The sequence below is a fragment of the Fistularia commersonii genome, chromosome 6 (genome assembly GCF_037954325.1).
Source record: "Fistularia commersonii isolate RoL2024-O1a breed Wild chromosome 6, RoL_Fcom_v1.0, whole genome shotgun sequence".
Lineage (NCBI taxonomy): Eukaryota > Metazoa > Chordata > Actinopteri > Syngnathiformes > Fistulariidae > Fistularia > Fistularia commersonii.
Genome location: NC_141289.1, coordinates 11334907 through 11352591, shown reverse-complemented (window position 1 = coordinate 11352591; position 17685 = coordinate 11334907). Strand labels below are relative to the sequence as shown.

General features: G+C 40.3%; 2 protein-coding genes across 6 annotated transcripts in view; both read right to left on the bottom strand.

The window, feature by feature from the left end:
- Positions 1-1091: 1091 nt before the first annotated feature.
- Positions 1092-4009, bottom strand: LOC147233359 (uncharacterized). Of its 2 annotated transcripts, XM_086147477.1 has the most exons (7): positions 3635-4009; positions 3310-3420; positions 3009-3136; positions 2793-2827; positions 2666-2714; positions 2250-2476; positions 1092-1781 (listed from the first exon to the last, which is right to left on the bottom strand). In XM_086147477.1, the coding sequence occupies exons 1-7, from the start codon at positions 3699-3701 to the stop codon at positions 1685-1687; spliced, it is 714 nt and encodes a 237-aa protein (XP_086003603.1). In that variant the 5' UTR covers positions 3702-4009; the 3' UTR covers positions 1092-1684. The 2 variants fall into 2 exon arrangements, with proteins under 2 accessions (XP_086003603.1, XP_086003602.1); XM_086147476.1 differs by having other exon boundaries at positions 2666-2827.
- A 1979-nt stretch (positions 4010-5988) lies between these two features.
- Positions 5989-17685, bottom strand: part of LOC147233358 (FERM and PDZ domain-containing protein 4-like) — a 63126-nt gene continuing 51429 nt past the window's right edge. For all 4 annotated transcript variants that reach the window (XM_086148076.1, XM_086148073.1, XM_086148075.1 and 1 more), the window contains exons 7-16: positions 17399-17506; positions 17021-17152; positions 15708-15827; positions 15215-15351; positions 14384-14510; positions 12327-12416; positions 12007-12189; positions 11740-11878; positions 10483-11490; positions 5989-10256 (exon numbers count right to left, since the gene is read on the bottom strand). In XM_086148076.1, coding sequence (XP_086004202.1) covers positions 6943-10256; positions 10483-11490; positions 11740-11878; positions 12007-12189; positions 12327-12416; positions 14384-14510; positions 15215-15351; positions 15708-15827; positions 17021-17152; positions 17399-17506 — 5358 coding nt within the window. In that variant the 3' untranslated portion in view covers positions 5989-6942. The remainder of the gene's footprint in view (positions 10257-10482; positions 11491-11739; positions 11879-12006; positions 12190-12326; positions 12417-14383; positions 14511-15214; positions 15352-15707; positions 15828-17020; positions 17153-17398; positions 17507-17685) is intronic.

The window sequence follows — 17685 nt, the reverse complement described above, 5'->3', positions numbered from 1 at the left end:
TACGTAAAAATACCAGAAAAAAAATGTGATGAATAATTACACTGCTGGAAGTCATCTTCTCTGCCAATATTTTCAGCCTCTCAATATTATCTGGAACCTTAAATAGCACTTGGAAATATTTAATATTAATTCTACATATTGCCATGGCAACTGCTGTTTTATCAACGTTGCTTATCCTCAGCGTTAAGTCTCAAGCTGGATTCTCACCATGGTCACAGAAGATGGAAGACTATGATGCAACACAGTCTCCACCTAGTGGTTTGCAAAGGTACAACGAGATAAGTGTTCCCAATGAGTGGACCAATCGATTGATTAATTCTAATACTACAATCGCCCATGGCAATCATGCTGCAGTCGCCAATCGAGAAACTCCACTGGTTCAATTCCTGGGATCTGTCTGCGTGGCTTGAATCTCCCTGTGCCAGAGGGTTACGTTGTCCTCCCAGTCCAAAAATATGCAGCAGATAGATAGTGAATTGTGCAAGTGTGAATGTAAGATTAGAAAAGAAAAGTTAAACTTTATTGATCCCCATAGGGGAAATTCCTTTGTCACAGCAGCATAGAATTTATAATGTCAAAAAATAAACAAGTAATATAGATATGAATATAAATAGGGAGACAGAAGACGGAAGATTAGCAAGATATCCGCAAATAAATGGACAGCAACTACAACATCAGGGATAATAATGGACAACATAAAGGAAGAGTAAGGGTGAAAAATACACCGCCAGAACTAAATGACAATATAAATAGAGTGACAATAGCAATGACAAGAATAAAATAAATAAAAATAGGCAGGCTGGGCACGGGCTGGGACCAACAAGCATAAGAAAGACAGCAGTAAGGGTATGACATGTGAATGGGTGAGGTAGTGAATGGGTTAAGGTGGTGAAATTGTGGAAATCCGGTGCAGCTTGCTTCTCACAAAAAGACAGCCGGGAACAGCCACAGCAAAACTGCCACCTTCAGTGAAATATGAGCAGAATAGACAATGAATGACCACTTGAAAGATTAGGAGTCAGAACACTTAATATGAAGTACAAAATTTCCACTTTATTTAAATTAGGGGTCATATTTTTTTCTCAAACTATTTCAAGTTTTCAGGATAACAGCACCAGTACAATCAGTGACAGGCAATACTGGATAGAAGACAGACATGCAAAAACAACAGAAGTCAAAAAGAAACCTAAAAATTCAAGTACTAACAGTCACGCAAGTATGCGAAGACATAACCTTCCAAAAAGCAATGAGGCCCTTAGACACATTAATATTTCCATATTAAAGTTATTCTATTTTCCTTTTAACCAAGTAATCATTCCATATGTGGCTGAAAACACAAACTAAATGACCTTACTGAGTGTTGACCTCTAAAAAGAAAACAATCCTTCTAAAGGAGTCTTAGGAAGATGAAGGTACACCACCACCTGGATGGAATTTACCAAAAGAAGTGACAACAGAAGTCACTAATCCCTGTAACAAATAATTTGGCAATAATTTAATGGAATCTGAACAAGTCTTACAGCATCATACGCATTATTTTTGGCAACCATAGTGGCGTTTTCAATGCCCCCCCCATTTCATTATACAAACATATATGATTTGGGCTTTCATGACAGTTAGATGTCTGCAAATATGGCACCCTTTTTTGGGGTCAATGCCAAATAACTTGTGAAGGGATCCTGGGTTACTTCATGTTCATGGAGTTGTCACATCCCACAATCCTCTGCAACTCCTGAATACTGGGCACAACTGAACGGCTGTAGAACTGGGCCATCTTAAATCTACAAGCAGAAAAGGGATTTGTTAGAAGATTTGAAATATTTTATCATTATATGTTGCATTTTTTAGCTTTATAACATTTCTCATTAAACATAAAGTATAAGATTATTTTTGAAATAAAAAATTGAAATGACTGTTAAAAAAAACAACATTTTTTTCATAAGTGGAAAATGTATCAATTCTTCTTTGGGTTTAGCAGGCAGTTCCAGATGTTTGAAGTCAAAAAGAATCAAAAAGTCCAAAACAAACACTTAAGAAGCATTTTAAAGTTATTCACATTTGTGTTCCGCGCGAATTTTAGAGTTATCGTTCAGGAGGCTGCAGTAGGCAAACAGGAACAGGATTAACACACAAGAAAATACATACATATGGATGGGGTACATCCTGGACTGGTCAGCAGTCAATCGCAAGGCCATATTTATTGTAAATATCTTTATGACATCGTATGACATCATTGACTAAAACACTACCTTCTAAGCAACTCGAATCCTCTTTTTGGTTCAGGGCAGTAGTGCTGAAGAGCCGTAAGGCTGTGCCCTGCCAAGATGTTGTAGCACTGTTCTTGGAGAGTGTTATGGTTTGCTGTATCCCACTGGGGCAACTCGCTGGTGTAACGCCATGCCATCAATGTGTGCTCCAACACAGCATCCCACTCTTTGCTTCTCAGAAGAACTTGTCCCCACTCCTGACATGAAACCTACAGGGAAGGATAAGCATCAATGCGTTAGAAAGAAAAAAGTATGTGGAGGTCTCCTACAGAGCACAAAATAATTGATGGTAAATTGGCTTATCATTTGAAAACAAAAAAAAAAAAAGTGCAGTGAGTTATCTAAAAAGGAAATGCAACGATTCAAAATGAAAGATGTTAGACACTGGTGATACTCACTTTAAAGGCCACCAGATGAGGGTATGCTTTTCTGTAGCAGTGAGCATCCCTGTTAGAGCCAAAGCGTGAGTAAGGTATCGACCTATAAACATTGGCTTTCTTCAATTGCAAGTCCTCTTGGAGATACTTTAGGTCAGACGTCAAAGTCCTGGGTTCTTGGCTCTGGGACGGAATGGAACACATTGCATATAGAGTTATGACTTAGAAGAAAAGGGCTGGGGAGGACACTGTATTGTGTTGTGTTGCAGAAATTGAAGACCGTTCATCATAACTTAAGTGTCTTGACGACATTCCATTTCCGCCTAGATAAATATAATAATGTGAAAAAACCCTGTATGAATACCTCTTCAACTGAAATGAGGGATCTTATGAGCTGTACCAGCCGCTGTTTAGCAAGGGGGCAATGTGGCTTCTCACTCTTCTTACAGTGCCCTATGCTTCCACCCCAGAGACCATCAATCGCGAAATCCACTGAAAAGTAAGAGTATGCAATTGAGGAATATATCAACAAGGCAGGCAGAGAAGAAAACAGTCATATTTACAGATTAGAAGGTATGTGTATAGACAGGGGTGAATATTACAAGCAGGATCATTTCGAATCTATCAAACCTTCAGCTCTCAATTTATAGTTTAACGTTGTTTACCTGACTGCAATCGCTTTTTGTGCGAGGACGAGCATCTGCCCCTTGGAATTTGAGGCTCTTTAGGGGTTAAACGTGAACTCAGTATCTCTAGGTAGGACCTCCTCATACGAGCTGTGGAGGTAAAAAAAATACATTTTTTTCGAAACTTTTATTAGTGTGGTGGTCGAGGTGTGTAATCTGTTGGTAGACATCTGTTTACAGCCGGGGAAGCGCGCGCTTCTCGTCCAGCTGCTGCTGATAACGTTAGCATTTCGACCAAGTGGCGCCTCTCTACACAAAGTTAGAGACAGCTTCATAAATAGAGGCGGGCAAATTCCAGACCTACCTGCAATTTTTGGCTGCGGGGCCGGTATTTCCATCAAGGCACGTCGCGGTTGGCAAACGGCTGCCATTACAACATAAATCGATGAAGTTGCGGAGCTATCAATCTAATTGGAGCTAGCGTTAGCTGAGCTTTAAACCCCACCGGGGGTCCGACGATAACTTTCTGTCCGCAAGAGTTGGTTTCAGCAGGTGATTTCGGCGGCGGGCGGCATTTTCTCAAATGCAAACCCCCTACCACCCTACACAAAGCAAAAGTCTGAAATCAAACCCTGGAAAACTCCACTACGTCTGTTCTGGGAGTGAATACCCAGGGAATTGAAGCTGAGACACTGACAACTTCTGTTCCCCCCCCGGCAAGCACAAAGCTGCAGAAGCGCGCGACACGAGCTGCCGCGCAGGCGTGGTTTTTTTTAAAGAAAAGTCACGGATTGGTTGACGTCATCTCTGACACATGACAAGCGCCCAATAAGCCAAATGCTCTACTGCCTTATGGGAGATGGAGTTCCGGGTGCATTGGCGCCGCACAGCCCTCCACCGCTGGCTCTGTGATGGAACCAACACGAAGAAGAAAGCCAAAGGGGAAGTCGAGAAGATTAAAACTGGATTTAAAAAGTCATTTTTATCAATGCAATAGGATGAATGGGTTTAACACGTTGGTTTCTTTCCAGAAGTGATTACTTCAAAATTCATCTAGTCGCTTTGGTTGAAAAGAAAAGAAAAGAAAAGAAAAGAAAAGAAAAGAAAAGAAAAGAAAAGAAAAGAAAAGAAACCCTTTCATTGACATTCATTAAAATTTGCCCTACCAATATCACTGTTGTTGTATTACTTATACGTAGTACAGCTATAATATCTTTTCTTTACAATATGTGAGGAGGGATGCAACAACCCTCACAAGCATGCCACTATGTGACACAATAACCACCCGACCCATTCATCTCCTGTATTTAACATATCAGGTAAGGAATCAAAACCCTCTTATATCATATTAAATCATTTGGAATATTTATGTATTTTTCTAAATATTCTAAAAAAAATCTAAATACATTCTTAATATTATGTGTATATTACATATACAAATATTACAAATATTAACACATTTTTCTCCTTGGAATGGTCTTATGGTAGGTGGCATCCAGTGAGTTTATTCTGTCAGCATTTATTACTGTCAGTGTTTCATTACTGCCATCTTCAAACTCAATTTGTTATAACTGCTCAAATCTGGACTCCTGGCTGAGACAGGAGAAAATACTGCTGAAATCTGTGACAAAATCGCTCGTCTGCAAATAAGTGGAGCAATTTTACAGGACAGTTGATCCTTGGTTCTGCAGTAATGCAATGAAAGGAGAGGTCGGTAAAAGTAAATTTTTACTTGATGGCAGATGGAATGGCACTGGAGTTGAGAATCTGGGGAAAAGTTTGGTTTATCATTAGTTAGAGTGGCTTGTAAAACCTGTCGGGTGTTGTCTTGGAGTTACTTAGTATTTCAAACATTGATAGATGTATGTGGTGATCCAATAAGTGCATCGATCTACAACAGAGAGTTCAAGTATGAAGACAGCATACCAATGTCAAGATGGCTCAAATGATTCACCAGAGCAGAGGTTATCATGTTTAATTAGTGTTACTTAAGATAAATAATATTTGATTATAAAATTGATTATGCCATTGAACTGCTGCCATGCTGGGTCAATAGCAACTAAATTTACACAGCTAAGAAGCACATTAATTTGAGGTGTTTCTTTTTATGCATTTCAAAAACATTTTCCCCCCGAGATCCAAGCTTTTGTTTGTGATGCATTTTAAATGTATCTTTGCTATTTGGGCTTTTTGGGATGTGATAAGTATAAAAAAAACTTTTGACATGAAAAAAAGATGATGCCCTCATGCTGGGACTGTGGGTCTCAGTTCCTGACTAACAAGTGAATAATATGTGAATGCTAGGTCTGGGGATGTTAAGACGTATTTAGGGGGCATCATGGGATATGTTATCAACTCACAACTAATTCAGCAAACAAAATTTCTATCACATTTGGGCATCGGTGAAATAAAAGACTAGACAAATTGTCAAAATTAATTGAAAACAACACAAGGCCATTAAAATCAGAGGGAATGTCACAGTGTAGGGAAATGGTCATCCTAAATGGCAGCATTGGTGGAATGACAGATTGAAATAGTTGAGAGCTGTGTGCAATTCATGAAAAGTAGAGGAAAAAAATGTAAAGTAATAAGCCTGTATATGAAATAGAGATCAGGCCAAAGTTACATAGAGATGTGACACTTAACAAGTGTGTTTGGAATATGAAAAAAGCAAAGAGACAAAACTTATCTGTAAAATATTTTTAATAGGATTTTGAATAATTGAAAAGGGATTTCATATACTGTCAAAAGGCATAGCTGCATTTCAACATGGTGTGAAAATATAAACAAATCAAGCACAGGAATTCCCTCAAAAGAGATGCTTATTAACACCATTATGTTAAAATAAATATATCTTATCAGGATAATACAATAAAATCATGATACTATTAAATATCTTGCTTTGGGGAGCTTCTTTTAAAATTAAATACTGCTCATGTAAAATAAATCAATGAAATGTGAGGCAGTGGAAAATGCAGTGCAATTTTGGTGACAATATCTTTTCAATACTTATAACAAATAATCTCACATCTGACAAGAAAAGTGGATTGCAGTGTAACGGGATTTAAAAAAAAACAGTTCAATTTTACATTGTTATTCTGAAATACAACTTTATATTCATCATGTGAATAAGATCATAGCAACAACTCCATCACTGAACTGAGAGCAATTTAATTTCCTACATCTCTACAGTTTGAGTTTAATAATCACAATTATAAATATCTGTAATAAAACTGCACTTCATGAATTAATTGAAAGTGAATTAAGTGAAACACATGGCTTATTGAAACTGCTACAGCAAATAAATAATGTTTTTTTTACATTATATACATTCTTCAATAAGTTACATAATGCACAGGTAAATGGGTCTATTAGGTATATGTCATTTAACAAAGTTCTACAGTAGTATGGCTTTGTAAATATAGATCACAATATTGTGAAGCCAGTGAGGACTGCTTTTCCACATCTTACTCATCTTTTCTGTTGTGTCATGATATAGCTTTGCTGTTTCGTTTAACTGAACAAGTTTTCACTTGATTCATTCAGATATGAATACTATCCAGATATTGTGGAACATAGATATTATCCTTCTAGCCGCCTCAAAAATGGTAAGACGCTTGAAGACAAACTTCTACTGACTGTGTAGATGACGCGTCACAAAAAGTGTAGCCTTTACTTACTAAGCAGCGTTTTAAGGGAGCGGGTTAACGCGTTAGCAATGGCTGACATGGTGCTTGAGTGCCGGACCAAGGCCTTAACACTGTGCTCCCCCGGTGCTCCTATTGTGGCAGCCTCAGCTGCTTTGAGTAAACAAATATAATTCATAACAACTTCATCAACCTTAGCTACAACCTCTCTCTGCTGGTGTGAGGCTGATGCACCAAGCCCCTTAACAAGACACATACATGCTTCGCAGAGACAGCATAACACCTGAAAGCTACAAGTAACAGCTAGCAGCATTTCTTCTGGACTACTGTGTGCTTGCGCCATCCTTCTGCATGCCCGTCCTAATTCTTTTGATTCAACTGAGAGGAGCTGCTTGTACTGCGATACATCCTGGATAGGCATCTGAGCGCCACGGTCGCAGCGGCCTACACTGGATCTCACTAGTGCAATGAGCTCACTGGCATCACGGCGAACATCGGTGAAACCAGATGGAAAGCCATACATACGGTCTTTGAGTGCGTTGATTCGAGCTAGCCGGTCACTAAAGCTCATGTTATCGAGGACCTCTCCATACAGCTGCTCCCCTGTCGCATCCACTGCTGAGCCACCGGGGAAAATGCCCACCACAGCGGCACAGTCATTTTCAATATCATTACCACTTCTACTTTGTCTGGTCCTCTCCCACTCATTCTCATCCTCCTCACCCTCACTCTTATGTTTAAAGAAACAGTAACTAAAGGGCCCATTACACCTCCAGGGACTGGTATCAAGTTTTTGAGAGCCCTTCAAGTGTTTATTATCTTTCTGCAAGGGAAATGCCACAGATGCCCTTCTACTGTCAACCCTACTTCCTGTAGACCAACAGGTGGTATGGGAAGATACGGAACCTTGTGAATAACTTTTAGAGAGACGCTTCCTTGTTGGCCTCCTCTGGACTTTGGTCTCACCTTGGTGGGGCACGGACGGTGACAAGGGCTGCTGACTCCGGCTTCGGGTGGGCTTTTCAAAAAGAACTTCTACGCTTCCAGAACTGGCAGTCACATTGCTGGAGCTACGTTTTAGCTCCCGGCCTCTTTGCAGGTTGTTGCTGAAAGGATCTGTCTGTGATAGGTTTGAGGTAACAGCATGAATGTGATTTTGCCGGGACTGGACAGAATGAATGGCATCTTGTGTGCAGCCCAAGTTGGTGGAGCCAGCATTTGTTTGAACTGGTATGGACAAAGGAGGAGGAGATGGTGGAGGAGGTGGTAGGGGAGTTGGAGACTGCATATTGGGAGTTGGAGATTTTATGCTAGCTCTAATGCTAGTCGGGGTTTGCCTGGTAAAGGCTGAAGGGTGCTCTCCCCTCCCAAGTGAGAGGGTGTTTAGGTCTGGACGTGGACCACATAAATTGGATGCTGGGTAAGGAGACTGACGAACTGCATGCTTTTCTCTGGGGTCAAATTTAAACCACTCTTCAGTGGTGCCACTAGGCTGGCTTCTTGACCGAGGTTGAGGATAGCTAGTCATTGCACCATCACGGTTACTACATCCCTCTCTCTTGTAAAGTGCAAGGAAATGTTCTGCATCCAATCCACTCTGCTCCAGCTCACTAACAAGGCCAGAAAAGGAGCTCCTCCTCTCAGATGTTGCTGGGACAACATCTAGATTGTCATTTGGTCTCGGACCATGCATGTCAGGACTTCTCTTGAGTTTGGCGGGAAGTGTAGCTGAGTGGTAAGAACGTGAATTTTTATGTGTCAGCGACATGTTGGCTGTATTAGGTGCCACCAAATTAGGGCTGAGAAATGGGGACGACACTGAAGAAGGCATACAGGGACAACGTGCTCCTGCACCCGACCTATTCTTAACCATCTCAACAAGCTGAGGGTTGCTCGTGATATAGCGCCGAGTATCTTTTTTTACTGCACCACCCATTCCTGCACTGTGCAACTTCCCTCCTTGATGCATCTGACTGACCGTTAAATAGTTGATTAATTGTCTATAGGCCTCACTGCCTTCTTTCTGGTTCTGCCCCTTAAAACATGCTTTTTGTTTAGCATGCACATCATTGTAGGGTTTCTTGCTTGGTATAGTGGTGGACTCTTTGTGCTTTGATGGGGTAGAGGGGGTAGGATGGCTGTGCTCAGCTCCAGCTGCAGGAGAATGAATGTTGGGCAGCATTTTCCGAAGCAGGGCGGGGTCTGCATGAGGATGAAGATCTTTCCCCTGAGTGATTTGGCCAGGGGTACTGTGAGGGACTCCAGGTTTGTATTCTTCATAGTTTAGGACCCTCAGTAAAGAGGATGACGAACTAGAAAGTGGGTGCCTTTGCAAATGGGGGTGTTTTGGTTCAACAGCTCCAGGGCCAAGTGGGGAGTCAGTTGGGGTGGCACAGGCACTGCTGTTTGTGCTGCCACCTGCATCCAGAGATGAACACAGAGAGCCCTGTAGTGAGCTGTGGGCTTCGCCTTGCAAATTTGAAATTCTTTTTGCGAGATGGTACTCACACAAACGTGCAACACTTTGCTGTCTGGAAATAGGCTGATGGTCATATTGTATATCCGACCCTTGCTCAGAACCTCCTGATCTGGATTTTTTAGTTGGGGACAGTAATGATGCTACAACTAGGTGTTCATCCTGCTCAACTGCCGCTGCTGCATTATCTGCGTCATGATCTCCCAAAGTAATAACATCCATCAAGCAATCTGAGCTGGAGGAAGCAGGGTGGGGCATTCTCTGATGGTCACACGGACTATTTTTGAGCCCAAGGCCCTGAGCTTGGCAACTTTCGGCTAAAAAGGAATTTTGTCTTATTTGACTTTGCCCTCGCTCACAGAATGAAGTGCATTGGTTTAATTCAAGATGGCTATTACTGCTAATCAAACCTCGACACCCTACCCTTGTGCTGAAGGTGTTATATTTTCCACTGGAATCTGTGGACTTCTTATGATGCTTGCCCCCTGGAGTGGTAGAACTTGGTCGTTGTAGAGTCGTGGAGAGGTTTGTCTGAGACCTCACTCCTAAAATGTCTGGGCCTGATGATGTCGTGTCCAACTGGGGGCTACGTCTTGGGGGAACTGCTGGTGGCTGAAGGTTCTGATTCGGACTGCGTGATTTCTTCTGCAATGTTCCTCCTGCACTGGGTGAGACAGGGAATTCTGTTTTCTCCTCAAGTAGAGGTTGGTAACCTTCCTTTGTGGCCACCAGAAGTCGCATGTGGCTCTCACTGAGCCTATGGGTAGCAGCTAGGTCTGAGATTTCAGTCATCTCTGATGAGTTGGTCTCATTACCTGAATCCGATGAAGACTCTGGGGTAAAGCCTTGTGATATGTAAACACCTAGAAGACAGATAATTAAATATGGCTTAATCAGCACAATTAAACACAATTAAAAATACTTAAAGTCCTGGTGTCATGAGAGTATATTAGCTGTTTGCTAACTTACAGCAGAGAAGAAATTACAGACAACTACAGCTAGAATTTATGGATTTTGATTAAAAATTAGAAGAAATAAATGATAGTCACGATTAAAAGCCGGTGATCAGCAATCATTGTTTAAACACACCTTGGTTGTTGCTATTGGGTGGTGGTGGGGGTGGCCTTTGTTCAGAGACAGACAAAGTCTCAAGTGCCTGGAGAGTGTTCACGACTGCACTGTTCTGCTGTCTTTCACCTCCCCTGCTGCCTTCACCCTCTCCTTGAGTCGGAATGGCATCAATTAATGACACTGGTATGTCATCATTGTCACGTGTGCTCAGTGGCCTTCCCTCAGGTGACGCGTCCTCATCTGAACTGTCTCGAAAGCCTGGCGGTGGGGCTGCGATTGCGAGGTTAAGCGTCTGCAGCAGTGTGTCATCTTCGTCATCATCAATGCCATCGTCGCCCTCGGGGGGAGGCAGTGATGTCAGATCAATGATGTCATCGGTTGATCCAGAGAGAGCTAGGAAAGTCGCTTTGCCAGCAGCTGTGGCCAGCCCTTGGTTTTCATCTGCACCTGCATGGTCATCACCCACTGGTGTCCCACCAGTTGAGTCCTCCTCGCACGATGCATCTTCCTCATCCTCTGCATCGTCTGTTGTGTCACGATAAAACAGATCTCTTAGCAGTGGCTCCTCGCTGCCCTCAACACTTATAATATTACTATAAACATGTGTGAGACCGCCGAATTGAAATGGCACTCTGTCCTGTGCCTGAAAGTCTGTATTGTTGTCCAAGTAGAGCGGCCTGTGCTCAGGTATCTCAGGACTCTCTAAAAGTCTGTCATAGCCTAAAGTCTTGGACTTGTTTAATGGTGGGTCTCCTCCGAAAATAAATGACACTTTGGCACTCCGGGGTGAGTCTTGTGATTTGTGTCTAGTAGCAGGCGGAAGTGGAGGAGGCGATAGTCGTTTCCATGTTCCAAGATTTCTCTCCATGCTTTTGGTGTCATGGAAGTAAGGGGAAATGCTGTTTTCTCTCTGGACATTATCTGACTGCTGAGCATCCCTGTTATAGACCTCTTTTTGGCTGAATGAGGCCTCGTCACTGTCCCCAAAAGATGTACTGTATGGCCACTCCAGGACACGATCTTGGCCTATAAGGAGACACAAAATTGAGTTTTATCACTTTATTTTTTATATTAAATGTTTTTTATATTAAAGGAACTACCGGTATATTCTCCACAATACACTTTTGAATTGCAACAAGATTTACTGCAACTGCTTTTGCTTATGTCAGTGAATATTTATCTGTATTTTCACAATACATAAAAGAACAAGAGATGTATTGAAATAACAACAAATTAAATAAATATGCAATTTTTTCAAACACAGATATAACTCACTATTGTTATCTATTCCTGTGCTATTGCACTGAGTCATGTTGAAAATAGATCTTCTCGAGTCCACTAGGAGGCGGTAATAGCCAGCAGTTAGACAGGCCAAGTTCATGGCATCACTGGACTCCATGATCAGCGTGATAGGCTGTAAATCAATAGGAAAGTAATGAAGAGGGGGAAGAAGAAGGACAAAAAAAAAGCAAACAAAACATTCTACCGCAATATTTTCAGCAAACTGCCTGGATTTTTGAAAGAATTATGTTCAGAGCTCACCCTGACATCAAGAACATGTAGCTCCAGCCGGACATTGGCTTCATCCTCAGTGAGAATTTCAATGCGGTTGACATGGCTGAAGTCAGCCAGGAGGGCCACCAGGTTGGTCCGGACATTAATGACGTGACTGATACCGTAACGAGGGCCCACCAGCAATGTTACTTCTGTCTGTTTCTCCCCTTGCTGTAAAAAAGTAAAAATTCCAAACCAGTAAGTTGCAGTTTATCAGTCATATGTTCCTCAAAGGTTTTACACTTTCAAAGTAGATCTGTTCAAAATTCTCAAACTTTCACATAACCTTCCCTCACTAAATGCCTTACCAAAAGTATTGATTTGAACTCCCTGCCTCCGTACAGTTTAAGTTCACTTAGGTACCTCAGGTAATGCACCTTGGCCTGCAGAGTAGTCAGCTGTTGGAACAAAAGTAAAATGTGATAGGTAACATTCATAACAACAGCAACACTAACAGCATTGACTTTACATCGAATTCCGTTATATCATTTAAATATGATCAAAAGCATTGGATTCACAACACTTCACTTCCTTTGTACAGTACTCTCTAATGACGATACTTGAGGCAGTGGGCCCTTCAACATCAAATAGTTGTGCCATACTTTCTTGTCTGGGAGTCTATACCTGTGCCATTCACAAAATATCATTATAAATACATCCATCAAATGTTTCTCACAATGTTCAGATTTGTCAATTATAGTCCCACTTGATTTACCATTATTTATACGTAAAATGTTCTTGTAATGTCAAAAAAAAAAATGCATTACAAATCTGTTTTCTGACTCTCTGTCTCTTGAAAGACTGAACCATGAAGAACATGAAGCAGTCTGTTTTGAATGACGGACTACAATTACCTAGTTTGGAAAAATCCCATACTGAATTGCATGCCATTTCTCTGTTGATTCTTATCTATATATGACCCTGGTGAATAAACCCAATATCAGTTGCCTCTGTGAATGCAAATTGTTTATCAGCAGCTCCAACATGCAGAGGCACGGAGGAATCAATATCCCTTTAGTTTGATTGACATTTCATGGTATAGTGAACAAAGAGAAAATAACATTTTGCCTGTGACTGCAAGAACAAAAAGCTTTGTAAGCTCTGTTCAGTCACAGATATGGATAAACAATTCAATCCCTACATACCTACATACCTACAGCTGAGTTTGTCAAGGCTGGCCATTTGACAACAGCTGGTGATGTTGCCCTACTGCCTTGCTACGGTGAAAGCTTAAACACCCAAATCAAGAGTCAAGACCCAGAAAAAGCAGTTTCAGTTACATATTTCCTTTTGTTTTTATTGTTGAGTGTAATCATTTAATGATAACAGATTGTGCTGTTTTTGTTTACAATTTTATTATAGTCTATTGCAGGGGTCGGCAACCCGTTTCCCCATAGTCATCAAGACATTGGGAGCCACACAACCCTTTTGACATTTAAAATGTATTAACACTACATATAACATTATTTTTTTAACTTTATGCAATGTCAAACAAAATATGTTGCATTTTTTTAAATCATTGAACAACTGCAAACAAAATTACATTTCTGCATGCAACAAAACATTTTGAACTCCAATTTACTTTTAAGGAAAATACTCAATGTCTATTTGAGTCCTTCTTGTATTTATGAGAAACAAGCCGAACTTAAATTATCCACCGACAGCAAACGAAAATGATGTCCTCTCTCTCTGTGCTGTTATCCTTTTACTGGCGTTTTACAGACTATTATTAAGAGCGACAATAATATTTTAACATGCTTTATTTAGAAAATACAAGATCATCATAATCTTCAAATCTAAAATTACATTTTAGAAATGAACCAACTATAATAAAACACATTTTAATTAAATAGTTGTTAATTATTTTCAAAAGCCACAGGGAGCTGCATCAGAGGAATCAAAAAGCCGCATACAGCTCCGGAGCCACGGGTTGCTGACCCCTGGTCTAGTGTAATGTGATTTCACATCTTTGGTTGTCTTGCAACGAACTCTTGCATGGCAGCTGAAAAGAAACATGCTGTGTTGTATATGTGCTGGAGAAAAGATGGGCCAGGGGCAGCTTGAGCCCATGAGAGTTAGAGTGTCTTACAGACAGAAAGTACAGCCATAGTTGGTCACGTTGTGTGCACACACTTTAGACATTGTGTGTTTCTTACATCACCATTCAAGGTCTTACAGTACAGTTCAGACAGATGGCATCTCAGGTTGACATGGGTGAGGACCTTTGCAAGGTTGACCAAGGCAATGAAGCTATTTTAGGGTACCATGTCAGAGAGCGTTTGCTTGTTTATATCTATGTGCATGCGTGTGAGTGTGTGTGTGTTTAGTATTTTGAGGGCAAAGAAAGGCAAAAGAAACAGCTTACTTTTTTCCCTGGAGGCACAAGGTTCTGGTTGGTTTTGAGGATGTGTGTCAGAGCTTTTTTGATGTTTTTCTCCTTCATGCTGGACATCACAGTGGGAGGCAGGAACAATGAAAGACCCCACTCCTTTCTGTTGAGAGAACATTGATTTTAGCATGGAGTCTTTGGGGCAAAACACTTCCACTGGAGTCATGGTAAGTTAGATATTACACTAAAACTCACACTTGACTTTTAGAGAACACTTGGCATGTGCTGAGGTTATAAGTTATTTATATAAAAGGCTGAGATAAAAACAAAAATGAAATCCATTATAAGTATTCAGTACTTTCCATCTTTTTCCCTTAGATTTGGCAGCATGTTAAATCATATTGTTCCGCCATTTTCTAAGAGTGCAAGGGTTAAGTTATATAATACTTTGAGAATTTGAATACATACTGAAAGGATCTTTTAGAAATACATTACTGCATGTCCTTACCGAGAGTGCAATCTTAAAGACTACACAAATTAGAAGACTTAGATCACATTTTTGTATTAGGATTTGGCTATTTGTTACACCTTGAGTATCCAGGGTTTCTCCTTGCACTGTGTCTTTCTGTACTGCCAGATAACCTGCTATTTTCTCAGGTCACCAGTCACCCTCTCATTTCCATGAACCCATTCTAAGTCATTCAGCATTGAGGCCGACTGCTCCCTTGTTTTGTATGAGAGGTAAACCTTTGGATTGGAAAAACAAAAGGAAGGACCAGAAGAAGCCTAGACTCGATGGTTTTGAAGTATTACTTGAAACTGGCAGACAAACAGGAATACTATGATTTGACACATATGCAGACTTACTGGATGTATTTGAGGGAGACCTTCTGACTCTGTCTGGTTGTCATAGTGAGGATGTACATCTGCAGCGCTGCCAATCGTAGTGCGGCATCATATTTCAGCTCCGGCCCAAAACGTTCCAGGACAACATCATTGCAGCACTGCAGCAAATCAGAGGTTTATGTCAGAGTTTTTTTTTTAAATCTTTGTCACTTATTGTTTTAATTATTATTTTTTATTAAATCTTTTAAGTCTGTATTTTGTGTATGTGTATTTGTATGGTATCCTTGAGTGTCAAGTCAGGTGTCTCGGATGCAATGTATTATTATTATTATCATAAAAGGATGTTCAGCCCCATTACTGTCCAAACACATTAAGTCCCCAAAAACCTAATGATCCCAAAAAGGATATCTAATAGATAGATAGATAGATAGATAGATAGATAGATAGATAGATAGATAGATAGATAGATAGATAGATAGATAGATAGATAGACTTGTTTTACTTGACTTCTCACCTGTACATAGAGGTATTCAAACGCTACAGCGTCTCTCCGAAGCAGCTCAACAGGGTCCCTGGGCACAAAGCTGATTCTAAAGAAACACTTCATCTTATGAGTGCCGGGCCTGTGAGTCACCTGAGGATAACAGAAAGGAATGCGTACAAATGAAATAAAGACATGAAGGGGGGCGTATAGGGATCAACAGTGTAGCTAAAAAGAGGATGATAAAGAAAAAACAGCAGTAGGGATAGTTGTTTTGGTAAAAAGTGTATGTTGGTATTTTGAGTGTAATAGTAATGCAGAATTTATGGACTTTAATATAAAAACAATATGGCTTCATATGAGGACATTGTTTATGATACAGTAAAGTCATCAATAATTTAATGATGACGAATGGATTCATCAACAACTAAATTAATCAGTTCATCTATGCAACTCAATCAAAAGCAATCAAATAAAATTTAGTATTAAAGTTTAAATGTGGATGTATGACCATATACCATTAAGGCGTATAATGGAGCCTTTAATGCTATATTTGGATATTTATAATCACTGTTAAAGAATTTGCTTCAATCTCACTGTTAAAATACCAAAAAGATTTGCTGTGGTGAAAATGTAAAACTCTAGAAATGAACATTTCACTAAACTTAGAAGTAAATGAGTAGCATAGGTGACATAGGCATCAGTGGATGAAGGAAAATGTTTTCTGCCATTTGGCTGTTATTCTAACCATTTGCAACCCCGATAAAAAAGGGTTGTAGAATTTAGCAGTCTATTTATGTTTTTGTATCCATTTCTTATTTAAAACCAAAAGCCAAACAAAATTCCTTTAAATATTGACCGTATTGTATCAATTATTTAATGTGTAAATGTAGCGAGGCCAAAGGAATTTTAAATGTAACCGCACCAGAGTGCTAGAGTGTGTTAGTCCATACAATGGTTAGATAAGTCAGCAGCTGTGGTGTGCTGCACATGCAGCTCACAACGGGTGTATGAGCTGTGTATGAGCTGTAGTTACTAAATATTACTGAAAGTGACCTGTGGTGCTCTTGTTTTAGTACTGTGGCATCTTTGGATGAGCATCTTCATGGTGTTTGTACATTTGCACTATTTGTGTGTGTGCGATTTAGGAGGAAAGGCGCAATGAAAGCTGTCATCCCCACTGTACCAGTTCCGATGAATTACACTGGGATTGAAATGCTGCTGTAATACTGAGTAGGGATATATATGTGTGTGTGCATGAGAGTCAATGTAAGTGTGCTTGTGTTGGATGGAAACAGAGACAACAAAAGTAAATAGAGAACTTGTGCAGGCATGATATATTTTACCTGAGTGAGCATCTCCTGTTCATGCAGGAGTAGCAGTTTACTTCCAGAGCCCTCAACCCTCTGCTCCAGCATGAGGGAGAAATGCTCAATGCATTTGATAGAAAGCTTCTCTTGCAGGGTCAATATCACATCCTTCAGTAAAGATGGAAAAATCATATTTTCTGGTCCAAAATCACATTTAGCACACAGGGATTACATTTTGTGACCTTGCTTGAATAAATATGCAGAAGAAACAGCAACTACTACTAAATATTTTTACAATATTGAGAATGCATGCATGTGTATCGGTGTAGCAGACACATTATTTAGCACTTGAAATTGATCTCTCTATTTTCTATTGCAGAGGCTTCGAAAAATGTAATTTTTTTTGGAACTCACCTTGATCAAAGTACTGCTGTCGAAGCGAAAAGACTTAGTCTGCCCGTTCTCCAGGTATACCTTCAGGACATTTGGCATGAACAGAAGAGAATTGTCCTTCACTGGGTTCTGCATTGAAAAAAGGAACATATGCGTCAGTTGGTCATTCAGGCCCTGCTTTGTATCAAATCTCATGTGCTTTGTGAGGTCTAGTGGATTAAATGAATCAATAAAATTATAGCAACTGGTTGTCAGACATATATCTATATTTTCTCCATCGGTCCATACTGTATGTGTGTGTATGCGTG